At 43.8% G+C, this 14,972-nt stretch overlaps 2 protein-coding genes across 3 annotated transcripts; one reads left to right on the top strand and one right to left on the bottom strand.

Annotated features, from left to right (window-relative positions):
• Positions 1 to 751: 751 nt before the first annotated feature.
• On the top strand, positions 752 to 6,164 carry LOC6598090. Of its 2 annotated transcripts, none has more exons than XM_002023226.2 (7): positions 752 to 1,014; positions 1,075 to 1,448; positions 1,723 to 4,955; positions 5,017 to 5,171; positions 5,231 to 5,441; positions 5,491 to 5,598; positions 5,655 to 6,164. In XM_002023226.2, the coding sequence occupies exons 1-7, from the start codon at positions 777 to 779 to the stop codon at positions 6,028 to 6,030; spliced, it is 4,695 nt and encodes a 1,564-aa protein (XP_002023262.1). In that variant the 5' UTR covers positions 752 to 776; the 3' UTR covers positions 6,031 to 6,164. The 2 variants fall into 2 exon arrangements, with proteins under 2 accessions (XP_002023262.1, XP_026843724.1); XM_026987923.1 differs by having other exon boundaries at positions 1,072 to 1,448.
• A 4,140-nt stretch (positions 6,165 to 10,304) lies between these two features.
• On the bottom strand, positions 10,305 to 11,468 carry LOC6598092 (nardilysin). The gene has a single exon (XM_026987460.1). It carries the CDS (start codon positions 11,466 to 11,468, stop codon positions 10,305 to 10,307), a length of 1,164 nt encoding a protein of 387 aa, XP_026843261.1.
• Between the last annotated feature and the right edge of the window lie 3,504 nt (positions 11,469 to 14,972).

Genomic DNA, 14,972 nt, shown 5'->3' with positions numbered 1-14,972 from the left:
CATATGAATAGTACATATCTCAACTAAACTTACTTAGAACTTTTATTGCCAGTGACTGCATTTCGAAATCCGCAATCTGATTTGTATTTATTTCGCTTATTTATCCCAGTTATTCTTCACACTCGCTCTCATTTATTTATTTTATGTTTTAAAAGAGGCTTTAAGTTTGTACTTCTTTTCATTCGTTTTAACCGAATCTCCTGCTTGTACAGTCCAAAACGAGATAATTACCATTAAGTAGAATTAGTTTATACGACTTTCATTTGTACATAGAAGCGGCCATTTAGCCTGTAAGCATCATAACATTTAGATCTAGTATTGGCATCTATATAAATTAAATAAAAAACCATTTATTAAATCGATAAATAACGCGTTGTCATTTCGTGCAGCGGAGCCATAAGGTAATTTTTTACTAAAATATTTACAAATTTACAAATAGTGCCGTTTAAACTAGTTTCGTGCGATTATGATTTAAATAAACAGATAACTCGGGATTTAATATTAATACTTATTAATATTATAGTACCCTCTGTGAGGATGTAATTTGGTTCTGCCCTTCCTTTTGATATCCCATTTGACACCTAGGGTTGTATAAGGGTTTAAGTTTGACAGAGCGTTAATATTGTTTGAAGATATTTGATGGCTTCCTAAATTTTAGTTGTCTTTGAAAATTTGAATAGCTCGCTGGGAGATTTGTGTAATATTTGTAATAAAATAAAAATAATAAAATCCATTATTTATATATAGTAGCAAAAATATATATTTTGTAATACACAATGAACACGGATCGGAGCAGCCGACGAGGAAACAGGCCATCCGTGAGTGATCACGCCTATCATATCTACTGCGTTAACTTCTACGACAATGGGCTGAGTGCGCTTCGAGACGAGTTTATAAGACGAATCAAGTGCGGTCTGCGCCGATCTCTTTTCGTTATAGATGTAGAAAATGAGGTGCAGTTGGCCATCCAGCAGCAGGACTTGCGTATCTCAAAGGCGTATTCCAAGAGGACGGGTAAGTGGATATGTAAGTGGACCATCAGCAGGCCCGACAGTCACCACAAATTTCTAGTAGGAGCAAACGAGCTAATGTCCACGGATCCCGTCAGCATTACCATGCAACGAATACGAGAGAGCGTGGCCGAGTACGAAAATATAAGCAGGAATATCGACCAGGAGCTGCACTTTAATCTTTATGAATATTGGCAGAAGAACTCTCCGGCCGAGCTGAAAAATATCTCGACCGACCCCAACAAGGAGCGAGCATCCAGAACGAAGAATACATTAGATACCATGCGCACCAATGCCACTGCTTCCAGGAAGACAACCAAATCCAAGGCCGAAAAGGGATCTAGCGAAATGCCGAAAATGGAGAAAATTGAGTGCGTGTCTGTCACGGCCAAGGACCACCATAAAGTTGGCAAAGGGAAGCCGCTGTCCAAGCGCATGGTAAGCGAGTTGGTTAAATTATGTGCAACAGTTTTAGGAAGTCGTAAATAGTATGTAATTAAAAGGCGAATACTAGGCAGCAACTTATTTATTCCTGCTGAGCCACGTCCGTCCAGTCCATCTGTAGAAATCCCAAGATCTCAAGGTCCAATTCTACGGGATACTATTTGAAATAGTTAAAGAGTGGATACTAAGGGATTTGTTGCTCCCTATACTATTGTGACTTTTCTAAACCTTTTCTATAAATCACTGCTCTACCTGCTGTTCTCTGTAGTATATCAATGATAACCCCCTGACGACGAAAATCATGATCCTGGTCATTGGCCACTTCGACAATGATTTCTACAAGTCCCTGCTGGCCAACCATCAGCCAGTTCGAGCAATAATCCACTTCCTACCCGAGGAGTGCGCTTACGATCTGCTGGTGCCGCGTCCGCGCCGGGAGCGGTATCTACAGGACACCATTGAAAACATCCAAAAAGACATTCATTCGCTGCGCAAGAGGACGGCCACCAAGCGCGTGGGCATATTCCAGCAACAGCTACCCCAGATGTCCGCCTGCCTGGCGACTAAGTTCACGGACGACATCTTCAATCAGCTGAGCTGGTTCGTGTACGATTTGGAGACGCTGCGGGAACAGTACGTATCGTACTACCTAGCGCCCTACCAGGAGATCAATGTGAAGATGAGCCCGGACGCCAACATGCTGGATAGTTTCCACATGGCCGAGTCGCTCAGCATTCAGGGGCACTACCTGAAGTCTCAGATGCCAGCAGCCAGGGCTGACGTTGGGACCATATATCTATACGTAGAGTCCCTAATGAGCATATTTGGCAATCCCAGGGAGCTGATGACCGAGATGGAGGTCCTACTGCTGGCAAATCCCACTTCTGCTGCGCAGACACGGATGCTTGACAAAGTCAAGGTCTATGCGAATGCCTTTAAGAGCATTGTGAAGCTGTCCAAGAACGAACGACTGTTTGTCGAACAGGGAAATTCTCTGCTAAGCAGCATTCTCTCCTACATGGACCAGTCGTTAATGACCAATGTCTACCACGGCTGTCTCGAGTACAACGTGATGCGACGCTACTTCACCAGTGGCTACATCACCGAATCCCTTCCGTACTCACCCTACAACGGTGAGTTGGAGCCCATCTTCCTTCCCAAGTACGCCCAGCTCTATCTCACGGACGATGCGGTGACGCAGCGCATCATAGAGCTGGTCAACGACTACGATGACATCACCGTGGAGGAGGTTTTCCCCAGTGTGAAGCTCTACACCTTCAGGCGGGCTCTCAACGAGGTCTTCGAGCAGCAGAAACAGACTGTGCTCCCCACCCGCCTGTGCTTCAGGGACTTTACCCTCTTTGAGATGGAGCAGTTCCTAAATGATCTGGTGACCCCCCAGATGTTCGATGAGGCCATGGAGCAGAACGAGAACTTGGCTATGGCTCATAGCATTGCCACAATGCACGGCCTTGAGAACGAGCCAATGATAATTAAGTGCAAGGGGGGTCAGCGTCTCAGCATCGATCCACATGTATTTGTTCGGCCGCAGTCGCTGAAGGCGCAGATAAAAGACAAGGAGAAGGAGGAACACACACCAGCGATCGCAGCTAATTTAGAAAGTACGAGGAGTACAAAAAGTCTGCGCCAGTCCAAGACTAGCCTGCAGGCGAAGTTCAATTTGACTGGGAGTGGGGGAACAAACATACCCTACATTGGACTGGGACCCAATCATCCCATGCTCAAGGGCTACAACCTAGACGACACACAGCAGAAGATCAAGTCCAAGACCTCCACGTACTTCTTCGAGGAAGGCCGGATCACGCTGTACGAGGAAAAGTGGAATTTCCGGCAGATGAACAAGTGCCTCTCGCTGAACGTCGACGGCCATCATGTGCACTTCAAGGGCTCTGCCAAAAGTGTGGGTACCACGGATGGAAATATTCGCGTTGAGTCGAAAAACGGAATCAGCCTAAGAGTTCTGCTCTCGGACAAGGAGTGTGCCAAGGCTGTGGTAAACTACCCAAACGGACTGAGCACCTACTGCCATGACACGCATGCCGAGCACGTGTGGTCCATTCAGGAGAACAAGCTGGACGAGAGCCGTCGAGTCTGTACCCCATACGGCTGCGTCATTGTCTACTACAACAACAGCTCCACTGTACTGATAATGCGATACAATGGAGAGGTGTATCATCTGTTTAGCTATACCGAAGCGGAGGTCGAGGAGGAGGAGGAAGCAGCAACCGAGTTCATCAATGCATGCTCCACCCAATCCACCTACAGCAGTTACCAACCCCTTTCCAACGAAATCAAGAAGAGAAAAAGTCGCGATGTAAGATCTTCGCAGAATGTTCGTTCCTCGGGCGGCGCCGATAGCCTCTCTCGCCCCTCAGTTCAAAGCAACACCTCCAAGGAATCTTCCGCAGCCCGCAAGCAGCGACTGGCCAAGTCCAAGCAGGCGGCAGTTCTGTTCGCCAGCATTGACTTTGAGCTCAAATATCTCAAGTTCATCATGGGCTTGTACAACCTCAGCTACAAGCATCTGAAGCTGATCACCTCGATGGGCAGTGTTGTACACGTGCAGACGGACGGGAAGATCTGGTGCGGGAAGCCCTTCAAGAACACCGAATGGCACGACTACTATGCCAATGAGTCGTATTCGATGCGGAATGATGGTGTCAAGGTTATATGGACGAAAGAGGAAACGAGATGCTACCACAGAGACGGCACGATCATCAGGACTGGCACTATTGAGGGCTGGGATCCGGGCGTCTTGGTGGACGAGATAGATGCCGAGATAAGTTCCAGTAGCTCGCATCGCGCACTAGTACGTAGGACTACCAAAGAGGTTGGTGTCCCCCCCAAACCCCTGTATATCAATATTGCGGAGGCTGATCCTTTCGGACCAGTTGGTCAGACGTCAGCGAGCTCTCGGGGTAGCCTTCAGAGCATAGCAACAGAGGTGCCAAGGAAAATGAGTATACGTGAATATCTTGTTGAAGAGGAGGGAGAGGAGGTCATCATCTGTGACATGAGCTTCATAACCTACGTCCCGGATAGTTATTTCATTCAGCACCAGCTCTATGCCGGCATCCACTTCACCTTCACACACCTCACGGACGTGGATCTGAAGATTGAGACGGAGGTGTTGATGTGTGACAACCTTAAGATTCGGTTGTACAAGGCGCCACAGATCGAAGAGCTGAATCCAGCTGAGGACAAAGAGGTATCCACCGTTGTTGATGATGCAGAACATAAATTGCCTACTTTTCAAGCAAGCCAATCTTCCGAGGCGGACTCAGATGAGTGGATGAAGAGGAGAAATCATGCTTCTATCAGTGGTGGGGGGTCCACGCAACGGCCACCGCCACCGCCTTTCGAGAGCGCCATGGTGGATATAGAAGGCATCAACGTTCGGATAACTGTCAGCGAGAAGCAAGCCGTTGTCACGACCCGGTTGCGTAAGTTTGGATGCGACGAAAATGCTCTGGTCGTTCGGTAAGCGGCAACTGTAGAATGTTCGACCAATTCACCCAACTACCAACGGTCTTTCCCTCAGTGAGGATATCACGCTACAGGTGGACTTTAACAAAAATCTGTCGACAACATTTCGCAATTGGGTCGAAATACTGACCAAGTTCATCAACTGCTTCTGTCCCAAGTGGAGGACCGTCTACTTCCTAGAATCTTCCTCAACGGAGTGTAAAAGAAAGGGTAAATAATCACACCATCCATCATCCGTCCATATCAACTTCTTACCAGGTCCTTTGCAGGCTTTGAGCTGGTTAGATCGATTCCTCCCCTGGGCAAGTACAACTTCTGTGCTGGCAACTACTTCATCGATGTGAATGAGCTAATGTCGATAAACAATCGCATGAAAAACGATTTTGATTTTTATGACAGTGATATGGTTAAATTTCCACGTTTTCCACTCTATAAGACAGGGCCCCAACCAATTGAATTTCCTATGGTTTTAAATGCCAAGTACGTATTGAGCAGCGCATGGAATTGTTTCTAAGAATATGGTTTTTAGGATCTTTGTAGAGCTACCTACACAGCTGGCCAACTCGGATCGGATTCATCACTTCATCAATCCCTTTGACCGGATCAAGTTCAGAAAGCTGCGGCATCGTTTCAACGAGTGAGTGCTGCAGAGAAGCCAAAACCTTGTTCAGTTTTTATTGCCTTTATTTTCAGGTCGGTTCTGTTCCATCTTCATCCGCGTCTGCGTCAATTGGTGCAGCAGGAGATCAGCAAGCGCAGCTGGGCGAACCATCATCAGGAACAGCAGCGGCGCAACTTATCAGAGCAGCAGCGCCTGACCCTCTACCTGGCCATGCTGAAGCACAAGGTGTATCCAAATTACTTCCAGTTCAGGGACCAGTTCTACTACCATATTCGCAACATTGACTTCTTCGAGTTCATGGCCATCAAGTGCAGCGAGAAGGCCAATCCCGAACATTACCGTGAGCACATCGATGAAACAGAAGAGTCCACTGCACCGGCAGCAGTACCCACAAAGAAGAAGAACAAGAAATGCTTGTGCCCCAAGTACGTCAAGTCGCTGCAATAGCAAATACGAGTACCATGCCCACCTACTACTTACGCCTACACAAGTCGAAATAAAGCTGCGTACAACCAAAGACAACATAACTAGTCTATTTATCTATTTATATTGTCTTTGGTATAGCTATGTGTTCACTCAAACATTTATTTCTTTTATTCACAATTTGGGCATGCTTTTTTCATTCATATAACCGTATGTCAGACCATAATAGACTTTTCAAACTGACTAACTGCAAAAAAATTAGAGAAAGTATTAAGCTAATGAGCTTTTTCACTTGCTCTTGGATTTAAGTTCATAAGAAGTCGATGTTGTTTCGTAATATACATATTGTTGCATGCGAAGATATCGATAGGTGATACCCCATAGAAGCGGTGAGGAGGAAAGAAGTTCGAACATAGTGGAAAGGCCAAAATTTAAGGGGAAAAGGTTAGCAAGAGTGGCGGCGCCTGGTCCTGGAGAGTGAGACTTCCGCGCGCTCTCCGGAGCCGTTATGAGAGAAGATTTCCGATGTCATCCCATAACGGAGTCCCGAAGCCAACTCACCCACACCCCAAAGAAAGAAAGCCGCCAGCAGTCCGAATCAGGCCATGCCCTTGAGAAGAGAGCGATGGGGATCAGCGGTCCGGGAGCATTAAACAGAGCAGCTAAGCCAAGAGGGGGTTCAGAGAAAAAAATTCCCGCAACGGAGGAGCATGCGCGCCGGACATAGTGATTTTGTGATTTTTTTTGTGGACATCACCCTGAAAAAAAAGATAAATAAATCTGTGATTCCAGGGGATCCAGATCAGTGAGAGACCAGGAACCAGGACTAGCGGGACGGGAAAGAGACCCAAGAAGCATAAGAGTGAGTCCGCTCCAAAGGAGGGAGTAAAGAAACCCCAAATTTATTTTTTTTGTTGGCCAATCCGCAGGGAATAGGTCACAGCTCCGCCATCCTGGCTTGCTTTTTGCTGGGCTCGTAGACACAAACCTTGTCACGTAGCGCGTTGCCCATTATTTATTTTTGTTAGACGTCTCCATTTATATGTATATGTTAATCCCCTAATTTAAGTCTGCCCATATTATATCTATATGCAACTTATTTATATTTATTATATTAATTATTTCGATTTAGCTATTTATTTATTAACCGCCCGTAGTGGCAGGCTTAGTGTAGCAGTGTGTAGAAAGTGTAGAAATTGAAGTGAAAATTATAACGAAGAAAATGAATTGCTAAGCGTTTCATATGGGGCGAAGAGGAGCCACAGCAACGAGAGGGTAAGGCTGCTGCACATAGCAGGGAGATCCAAAACGTTGTTATTCAGATCTCAGGTAGGGTGGGTGCGTCGGGGGTAAAAACATCGACACCTCGACCTTGTCCAAGTCTGTGTTGAGGGAAGTTACTGTAATATTGATTGTCGAGTAGAGTCCGTTTGCAGTTTTCTTTTTTTGTCGGTTACTTTTGTTGTTTCAATTTGTTCGAGATGTTCAATTAGTTGGTATATTGTGCGACCTGAGGGCTTGGGAAGTACCCAGCCCTGGGATGACTGGCTAGCCGGCCTTGCCCCGAAGAAAACAAAGGTTCGTAACAATATACAAGTATGTACTTTATGAAGTTTATATATTACGCGGCAGTGGTAGTGGCCGAAAACAATAGAAAGTTGTTGTGTAGGTGGATGCATATATAGAGCGCGATTCGAATGTCTGTAACTGCAAGATCGTATGCAGAGGCAAGATCAGATCAAGACAATAGAAATTAAGGCGTTAATGATGACGATCAGCTCAAGACTGACTAAAGAAAGAGAGTTTTAGAGAATCTCGGGGCTGCTGCTAAGCCGAGCACGAACGATAGAGCGCGAAAGAACAGCTAAGATATCAATACACAGGTAACTTCAAACGGCTTTATTCCCCCGACCTTTACCTGGAAATTGCCACAACGTTTGATTAATTTTCAATAACTGATCATTTTCAGCAAGCACTTCAGAAACCACTTTCATCTTTACCTGAAGAGTGTATTTTGTCTTTCATTTCGTTGTTGTCATCGGCTGCCACTTACAACTGGGGGAAATTATCGAGGATTGCACAGATCCGCGATACAAACTTCCTGCCTTAATTCTATGTTATGGTCTTCGTATCCCCTGGCGAGCGAGTTTTTCCTTTGCACCTGATGACTTTGCTGTCGATTCACAACTGATCTGATTTCAAATGACAATCATATGCTAAAATCTCAATGTATGGACAGATCTGCCTCCGATTGACTTCGACTGCGATCGAGGAGAAGCCCTTCTAAAGCTATGTTTGTAGCTATAAGCCCAGTCGTGATAAGAACTTGCCGTTCGCCTCTTCTGCCACGGACTGAAACACGTCTTCTTTGTTTGTGGCGTAGGAGATTTATTATACATTTAGTTGATCAAAATTACAAATTACATTTAAAGGAACATGTTGTCAGAGCTCAGCAGACTAACCCACACTTACTGGTCACCGCCGTTTGCAGCTGTCAGCTTCCCTGATTTCAGGATCTTGTCGACGGGAAACACATCTATGTAAGATTTGTAAGACGATCAGACAGATACGACATTTCGCAAGTCTATATCCATATGTGAAGATGATGATTATATTCTTGTAATTTTCTTGTAATATTAATATTGAACTAAACTTAGAAATTCATCTATATCCATATGTGAAGTTAATGATAAATGTATGGGAATATACTTCTAAAATGAATACTTATTTAAACTTAGAAATTCATCCGTAGATGGATTTGACTGGGTTGTATGCAAATCTTTGTTCTGCAAATCTTAATTCTTCCATAGAAAATCGGCGACGGCTGCGGTACGTCTAGTTTCCTTCAGCACATGGTTCTACAGAGCGCTTGGGGTAAATCTCGAGACCACTTCTGAATTCGGCAATGGCACTGTTCATGACTTCTAATTCGTGTTCGTATTCCACTTCGTATTCGACATCGTCTTCCTCTTCGACATCGTCCTCCTCTTCGTATTCGTATTCGTCTTCGTCCTCCCCTTCCTCTTTGACATCGTCCTCCTCTTCGTATTCGTATTCGTCTTCGTCCTCCCCTTCGTCTTCGACGTCGTCTTCCTCTTCGTCTACTGTATCTGACGGTTGGTGTCCTATGACATGAATAGACAGTTCGCGCCAATCGGTATCGAATAGGAAGCGAATGACATCCGATTTGGTTAGAGTGCGCAACACATCGGCCTTTTTCTGTCTACGACCGAATATATAGTCCCCGCCGATGATCTCGCGAAAATTCTCTGCCACCTCATCCAACAGAGTAAGTGCAGGGGCAAGTCCCCAATGGAGAAGGTCGTCTACCCAGGATGCAAAGCATTTGGCCTCCATTTGCATGGGAATCATACAAACCTTACAGCGAAATACCTCAATCTCGTTCTGCATTTGTTTGGCGCGGTCCTCTTCAAAAGTCTCTTTCAAGTTTACCGTAAGGGTATAGCCGACAATGCCGTTTTTGACGTGGACCCAGCCATTAATCTCTTCGCCGAGTTTCTTGAGATACAAGTCCGGGCTATTGAACAACGTATTCAAGAGGTCGAGTATGGCCTCCACGCGTAAAGAGTTTGCTTCGATTTGGTAGAAGTTCGTGATAGTAGTGGTTGTAGTGTGCAGGCAGGCGGTGTCGTAGCAGAAGACTGGGCGGTGCTGCGGAAGCTTTACGATGCGATTCTCTACGAGCCGATGATCTTTAATGGGCTCGCATTTCAACAGGCTGAGTACCGAACTGATCACCTTGTGGACTGACTCCTCCGTGTAGTTTCCCTGTACGAGGGCCTTGATGTACATCTCTTGCGGTAACTTCTGGGCAAATACCTTGAGATCCTCCATGGTGATGTCTTTAAGGGACTTGTACTGGTCAATTGTGGCCCATGGATTTTCTCCAAGCACACGGGCGAGGATGTCCCTAAAATCACAGATTATAATTCGAAATGCAGATATAATATGGAGATCACTTACGTTGCTAACTGGGATGGACATTTCAGTAGTTTTAAGTAGGATTCTCCCTGCATCTCGAGGTAGGTGGTGAGCAAACATTCACAGAGGGTGGCGCCCACACTGACCATACCTTCGACAATGGCCTCCACAATCAGATGGAGCTTTTCATTGTAGCCCTTCACAAATAGCCGCAAACCATTGTCGTAAACCATGAAGCAGTAGTGGTGTGGTGTACTCGGTGCCGAGCCACTCCTCCCGCTTGTCTTATGGCATGCCCTCGCACGGCTCTTGCGAGGTAATCATTAGATTGAATTTAAAACTGTTCAGGTGGCTGATCAGGTACTGATCAGTACGGACAGGTGCTGCTCGTCGGTGTCGAAGTAGAGCTCCCTGGCGGTGAGTATATCCTTGGGGGGATAGTATTTGCTTTTGAAGACCAGTTCATCGACATCGTGTTTATCGATACGGTCAGGGAGACGAAACTCTGCGACCTTACTCTTCTGCTGCTGTTCGTACAACTGACGCAAGGAACCACTGGAACAGTTGGAGAAGACCTTCAAATAGGCAAAGGTGGCGGACAGAACCTGATCGATGTGCTGGAATCCCTCGTCGGTGAGGCCAATGTCCACTTTAAAAAATGAGTGCATTGAGTGTAGATTGAAGCCGGTCTCGTCTATGCCAGCATGGAGATAGTGGGCCCAGTGGCGGCGCTCTAGGTATGCGTAGAGACTACCGTTTCCCTTGTACTCGATCAGGTAGGAGAGTAACTTATCCGGATTGCTGTGATAGTACTGACGCATGTTAGGAAGCACCCAGGTTAGCTCAAACTTGCGCCATTTCTCCACGGCCTTCACGAGGAAGACTTGCTCGTGGAACGCCGGACGGAAGGCGTTGCGGTAATCGAACTTGGTCAGGTCGGGCGCTTTGATGTCATTGCGGAGTAGCTTGGAAAAGTGGCGTACCACCATGTTCTCTAGCACATCGATAGGCATGATACCCTGCAGGCACACGTACATGCGATTGGCCGCATAGTTATCGCGCCAGGCATCGTGAAGGGCTCTGTGCAGGGCACTGTCATCGACTTTATCCTTAAGCGATTTCATGTTACCCCAGTTAAAGGAGCCATGCGGATAGCCATCGGTGGCCAGACTGGCGAGCAGCTGGTTGCGACGCAATACATCTTTTTGCACCTTCTGCTGAAACTCAGAGTCCACGAGAGCGCGGGCACGTTCCATCGTCTCCTGCAGCATCAACGGATGCTTCAGAGAGAACATTAAGTATTCTAAACTCGAATCCAAGTGTTCATCGGGCACAGTAAACGAGAAAAGCGTGTCCTCGCTGAAGATTGATGAGGAGCATTCGCCGCCGTTTTTTTCCACATGCGCAAAGAAGACATTCTCCGCCGAATCTGGCGTGCTGCCCATGAATACCATATGTTGCAGAAGGTGGGCCAGGCCCTGATAGTTGCACGGATCGGCGAATGAACCGTGGTCGATCATCAAGGCACAGGAGGAGTTATTGGGAAATCCAATGCCAACCGATGGTGCCGAAACGATCGAAACTTGTAACCCATTACCCAGCACAAGAGATCTAAAAGGCAATTGAGTATCGTTTCGATGGCGTGTCTCACCAATTCACTTACTTGTACATTTTCCTGTCGTTCTCCGATTTGTGGGGATCCTCCAGATGCTTTACTTCCGCCATTATAATGTGTCGTCTAATGACACAGTGCTTAACTATACGTTGGACCTAAATGCGAGTTTTATTTTAATTAGTTTCGATTAGTTAATTGGGTTCGATATTATAAAATCCGCCAACGCCATCTTCACACAAAAACCAATATGGAGGAAAATGCGGGAGACAACTTTCAGTGGTGGCCTTCCGTTCTTGCGATAGTATTGATCGCTCAGAACCATCGATTGACTTAAAGTCGTATCACTAACCATACAGTATACAGTATATATACTGTATGGTTAGTGGTCGTATCGTATTTCAGTATCACACTAGAAAAGGCACCGAGACCAGATGTAAAATGTAGATGTAGTCTTTGTTGTCATAGGTAACAACGATGATTTACTATAACTCTGAAATAATATTGGCTGCTCTGAAAAGGCTGTGCTTGTTGAATAACATCGTTTTGGTACAAATATAAAGATAAGATAATAAACTATGGTTCCATGCGAGCTCGTAGTTCTACGATATGCAAAGACGGTCGTGTGAACCTTGAAATTTACCGTTCAGTTGAAATGAAAGAATTGTCTTGCTTCCTTAGATTCACTAGGAATAGTTTTCCATCAACTCGTTTTTCCTCCGAATAATACTAAGAACTGGTCGACTATTAATACAAATAGGAAACAATCCGCGCAATTTAAAGTTGAGTTCTGCCATATTAGGATATTTCAGGTTAGGTCTAGTACTTCTATACCCTATACTTAAAATGAGTAAAGGGGTATATTGGATTTAGATTTTGTATCTAGTCTTCAGGGATATGACACTGTTACAAGTGTATTTCAAACATACGCCTCCTTCCACCCCCACAAAGAACCTTTGCCCATCGCTAAAAATAGGCGCCCAGATCCCAGAGACTACCCCCAATCATAGAGAATGATTATATCTACCAGATACGAATTGTGAATTTGAATAACATCGCATCATTTTTATAGCCCAAAGAAACAAATCAATTTTCAGTGGCTACGCAGCGCTCGACGACACGCGCAGACTGATTTTCTGTCTCTCTTTAATATTAACGGCGTCTGCCGGAGGAGAGCCATACTGAATAATTATCGGGTATACATATATGTAAAGTCACGGTCGCAGCAGCAACTTACAACGTTCCCCCCGTTTTTGTTTGGTTTCTAACTGTTTATGTTTTTATCTATTTGTGTTGTGTTATTTTGAACCGTGCTAAATAGAATAAAACAGTTTTAAAAAAATTGTTGATTTTCAAACACGGTTTTTGCCAAACCGTGTAAGAAAAGACCGTGAAAAATAGAATGAGGTGTAATTTATATTTACATTTATAACATAATACAACAACACTCTTACTCTACGAACCAAACCGACTTTTTCTGATATATTTGGCACTTTACAAATTTTAAATGAATTCTTTTACTGAGCAGGAATATTTTTGATATATATATATTTAAATATTTATTTTTATTTATTTAATATATTCAAAAACAAGGTTTTTAGACGTAGTGCCTTTTTTCAATAACTAAATGTGTATTACATTTCGTTGTAATGAACTTTGCAGTTCTGATATGCTGACCTAGGCAGTAGCAGCTAAACGATTTTCGAAAGAGATAAAATACATATATGTATATACGCTAAATTAATGTTGGTACTCACCTCCAATGTTTCAGTTGACTTAGTGTAATGTCATGCGACCATTAGTTAGTTAGCAAAGCCTAATGTCATAAGCTCATAACTCTTAATGGGAACGCAAAATTGAGCACAACCTTCCTATAGCTAAGACCGATTTCGGTATATCAAGGCTTTGCCAATCGAACTTTATCTGTCAAACAGCCTGCCCGGCCCTTTTATCCCGTAGTCCTATTAAATATATTTTGACATCGAAATATAATTCTATATGTAATCAATTTAAACAATTACTTAAACTTCATTTCTGCATACTTATATATCTCACTCATTCACTTTTAAACAACTTCTCTTTGGCGCGCACTGATCGTATCCAGTCGATAGTATCGGTAGCCGTTTGGCGAGATTGTTTGTCGCTTTCGTGTTGTGTTTTTTCATCACAAAAATTTCCTGTAACAAAGAGGCTCATTCTATTTAATGATATTTATTTATTTGAGGGAGCAGCACTTGTATTAAAACCTACTTTTATTATGTCTTTGATATACATCTCCCATATATCGATATGTGCATATTTTTTTCTTGTTTTGATACCTTTTCCAAAGCTTGAAATATATCGTACCTTAACGGAAACGGTTTTCGTAACGGAAATGGTATCTTATTTTAGTATTTACCAATGAAAATCGTCAAAAATGTTCGTCAACCAATATCTTTATACAACTAATTATGTTACGTTAAAGCTAACCACTTACGGTTTACCGTTGGCAACATCCAATTTGTATGGTCGATAAAGATGCCGACAGAATATTAAACGAGCAGCACCCTTCCCGCAACATGAGCAATGAGCACACTCAACATACCCTGGGGAAAAATTATGCAATTGACGAAACGTTTGTTATCCAGGCTCAAATAAATGCAGAAACTATTTCAGTTTCTGTTTAACAGCTGTGTGAACAAATTTTTGCAGATTATGGTCTTATCACAGAGCCCAAGAATAGGTATCGAGATATACATATATACAGAACTAATTGTAGGCATGTATTGGTCTAACACATGTCAATCTGAGAAAAAGTCATTATGTTTTAAATCAGCTTGGAAAACATAATTTTAATATTAATTAAATGAAATAGGCTATAAATATGTCCATACCATAGCGGATACCTGTTGACCAGCAACAATGACGTAACATTCCATAGACACTTACGTTTCATTCCGTTCACACTTATGTTTTATGCTTTGACCTTTTTTGCTTAAATCTCATTTAAGACACAATCAAATAAAAAAGAGTATTTAAAATTAACCGATATTGTAGAAAATTTATGCATTTATCTGATAAAATTACTTGTTCAGATCTGAAGGTCTCAGCTAGCTTGTAATCGTAACCCGAAAATCCGAATCGAGGAATATGATTTCTAATCATGACGGGAACGATTAACCCATTGTCGACCAGTGGGTATTAAAATACTCTCCACAAATATTATAAATCTTGAAGAATGTTAGCGCAGCTTAGGTGGAACACATTGGGGTCCTTTTTTAAGCAAAGATAAGGGATAGGATGCACCTAGAAGAGTAATTACAATTATTATAATTAATAGTATGATTTTCTGCGGTTTAGCCCAAGTTGTTATCTTGTTTAAATAAAGGGGGTTTGCGTGGGCTAAGTTCGTTTTTTCATCGGTATTCACTTT

The sequence above is a fragment of the Drosophila persimilis genome, unplaced genomic scaffold, assembly GCF_003286085.1.
Source record: "Drosophila persimilis strain 14011-0111.01,24,50 unplaced genomic scaffold, DperRS2 tig00000124-arrow-pilon, whole genome shotgun sequence".
NCBI lineage: Eukaryota > Metazoa > Arthropoda > Insecta > Diptera > Drosophilidae > Drosophila > Drosophila persimilis.
Note: the sequence above shows the minus strand (reverse complement) of the source record. Positions and strands in the feature narration are given on the sequence as shown.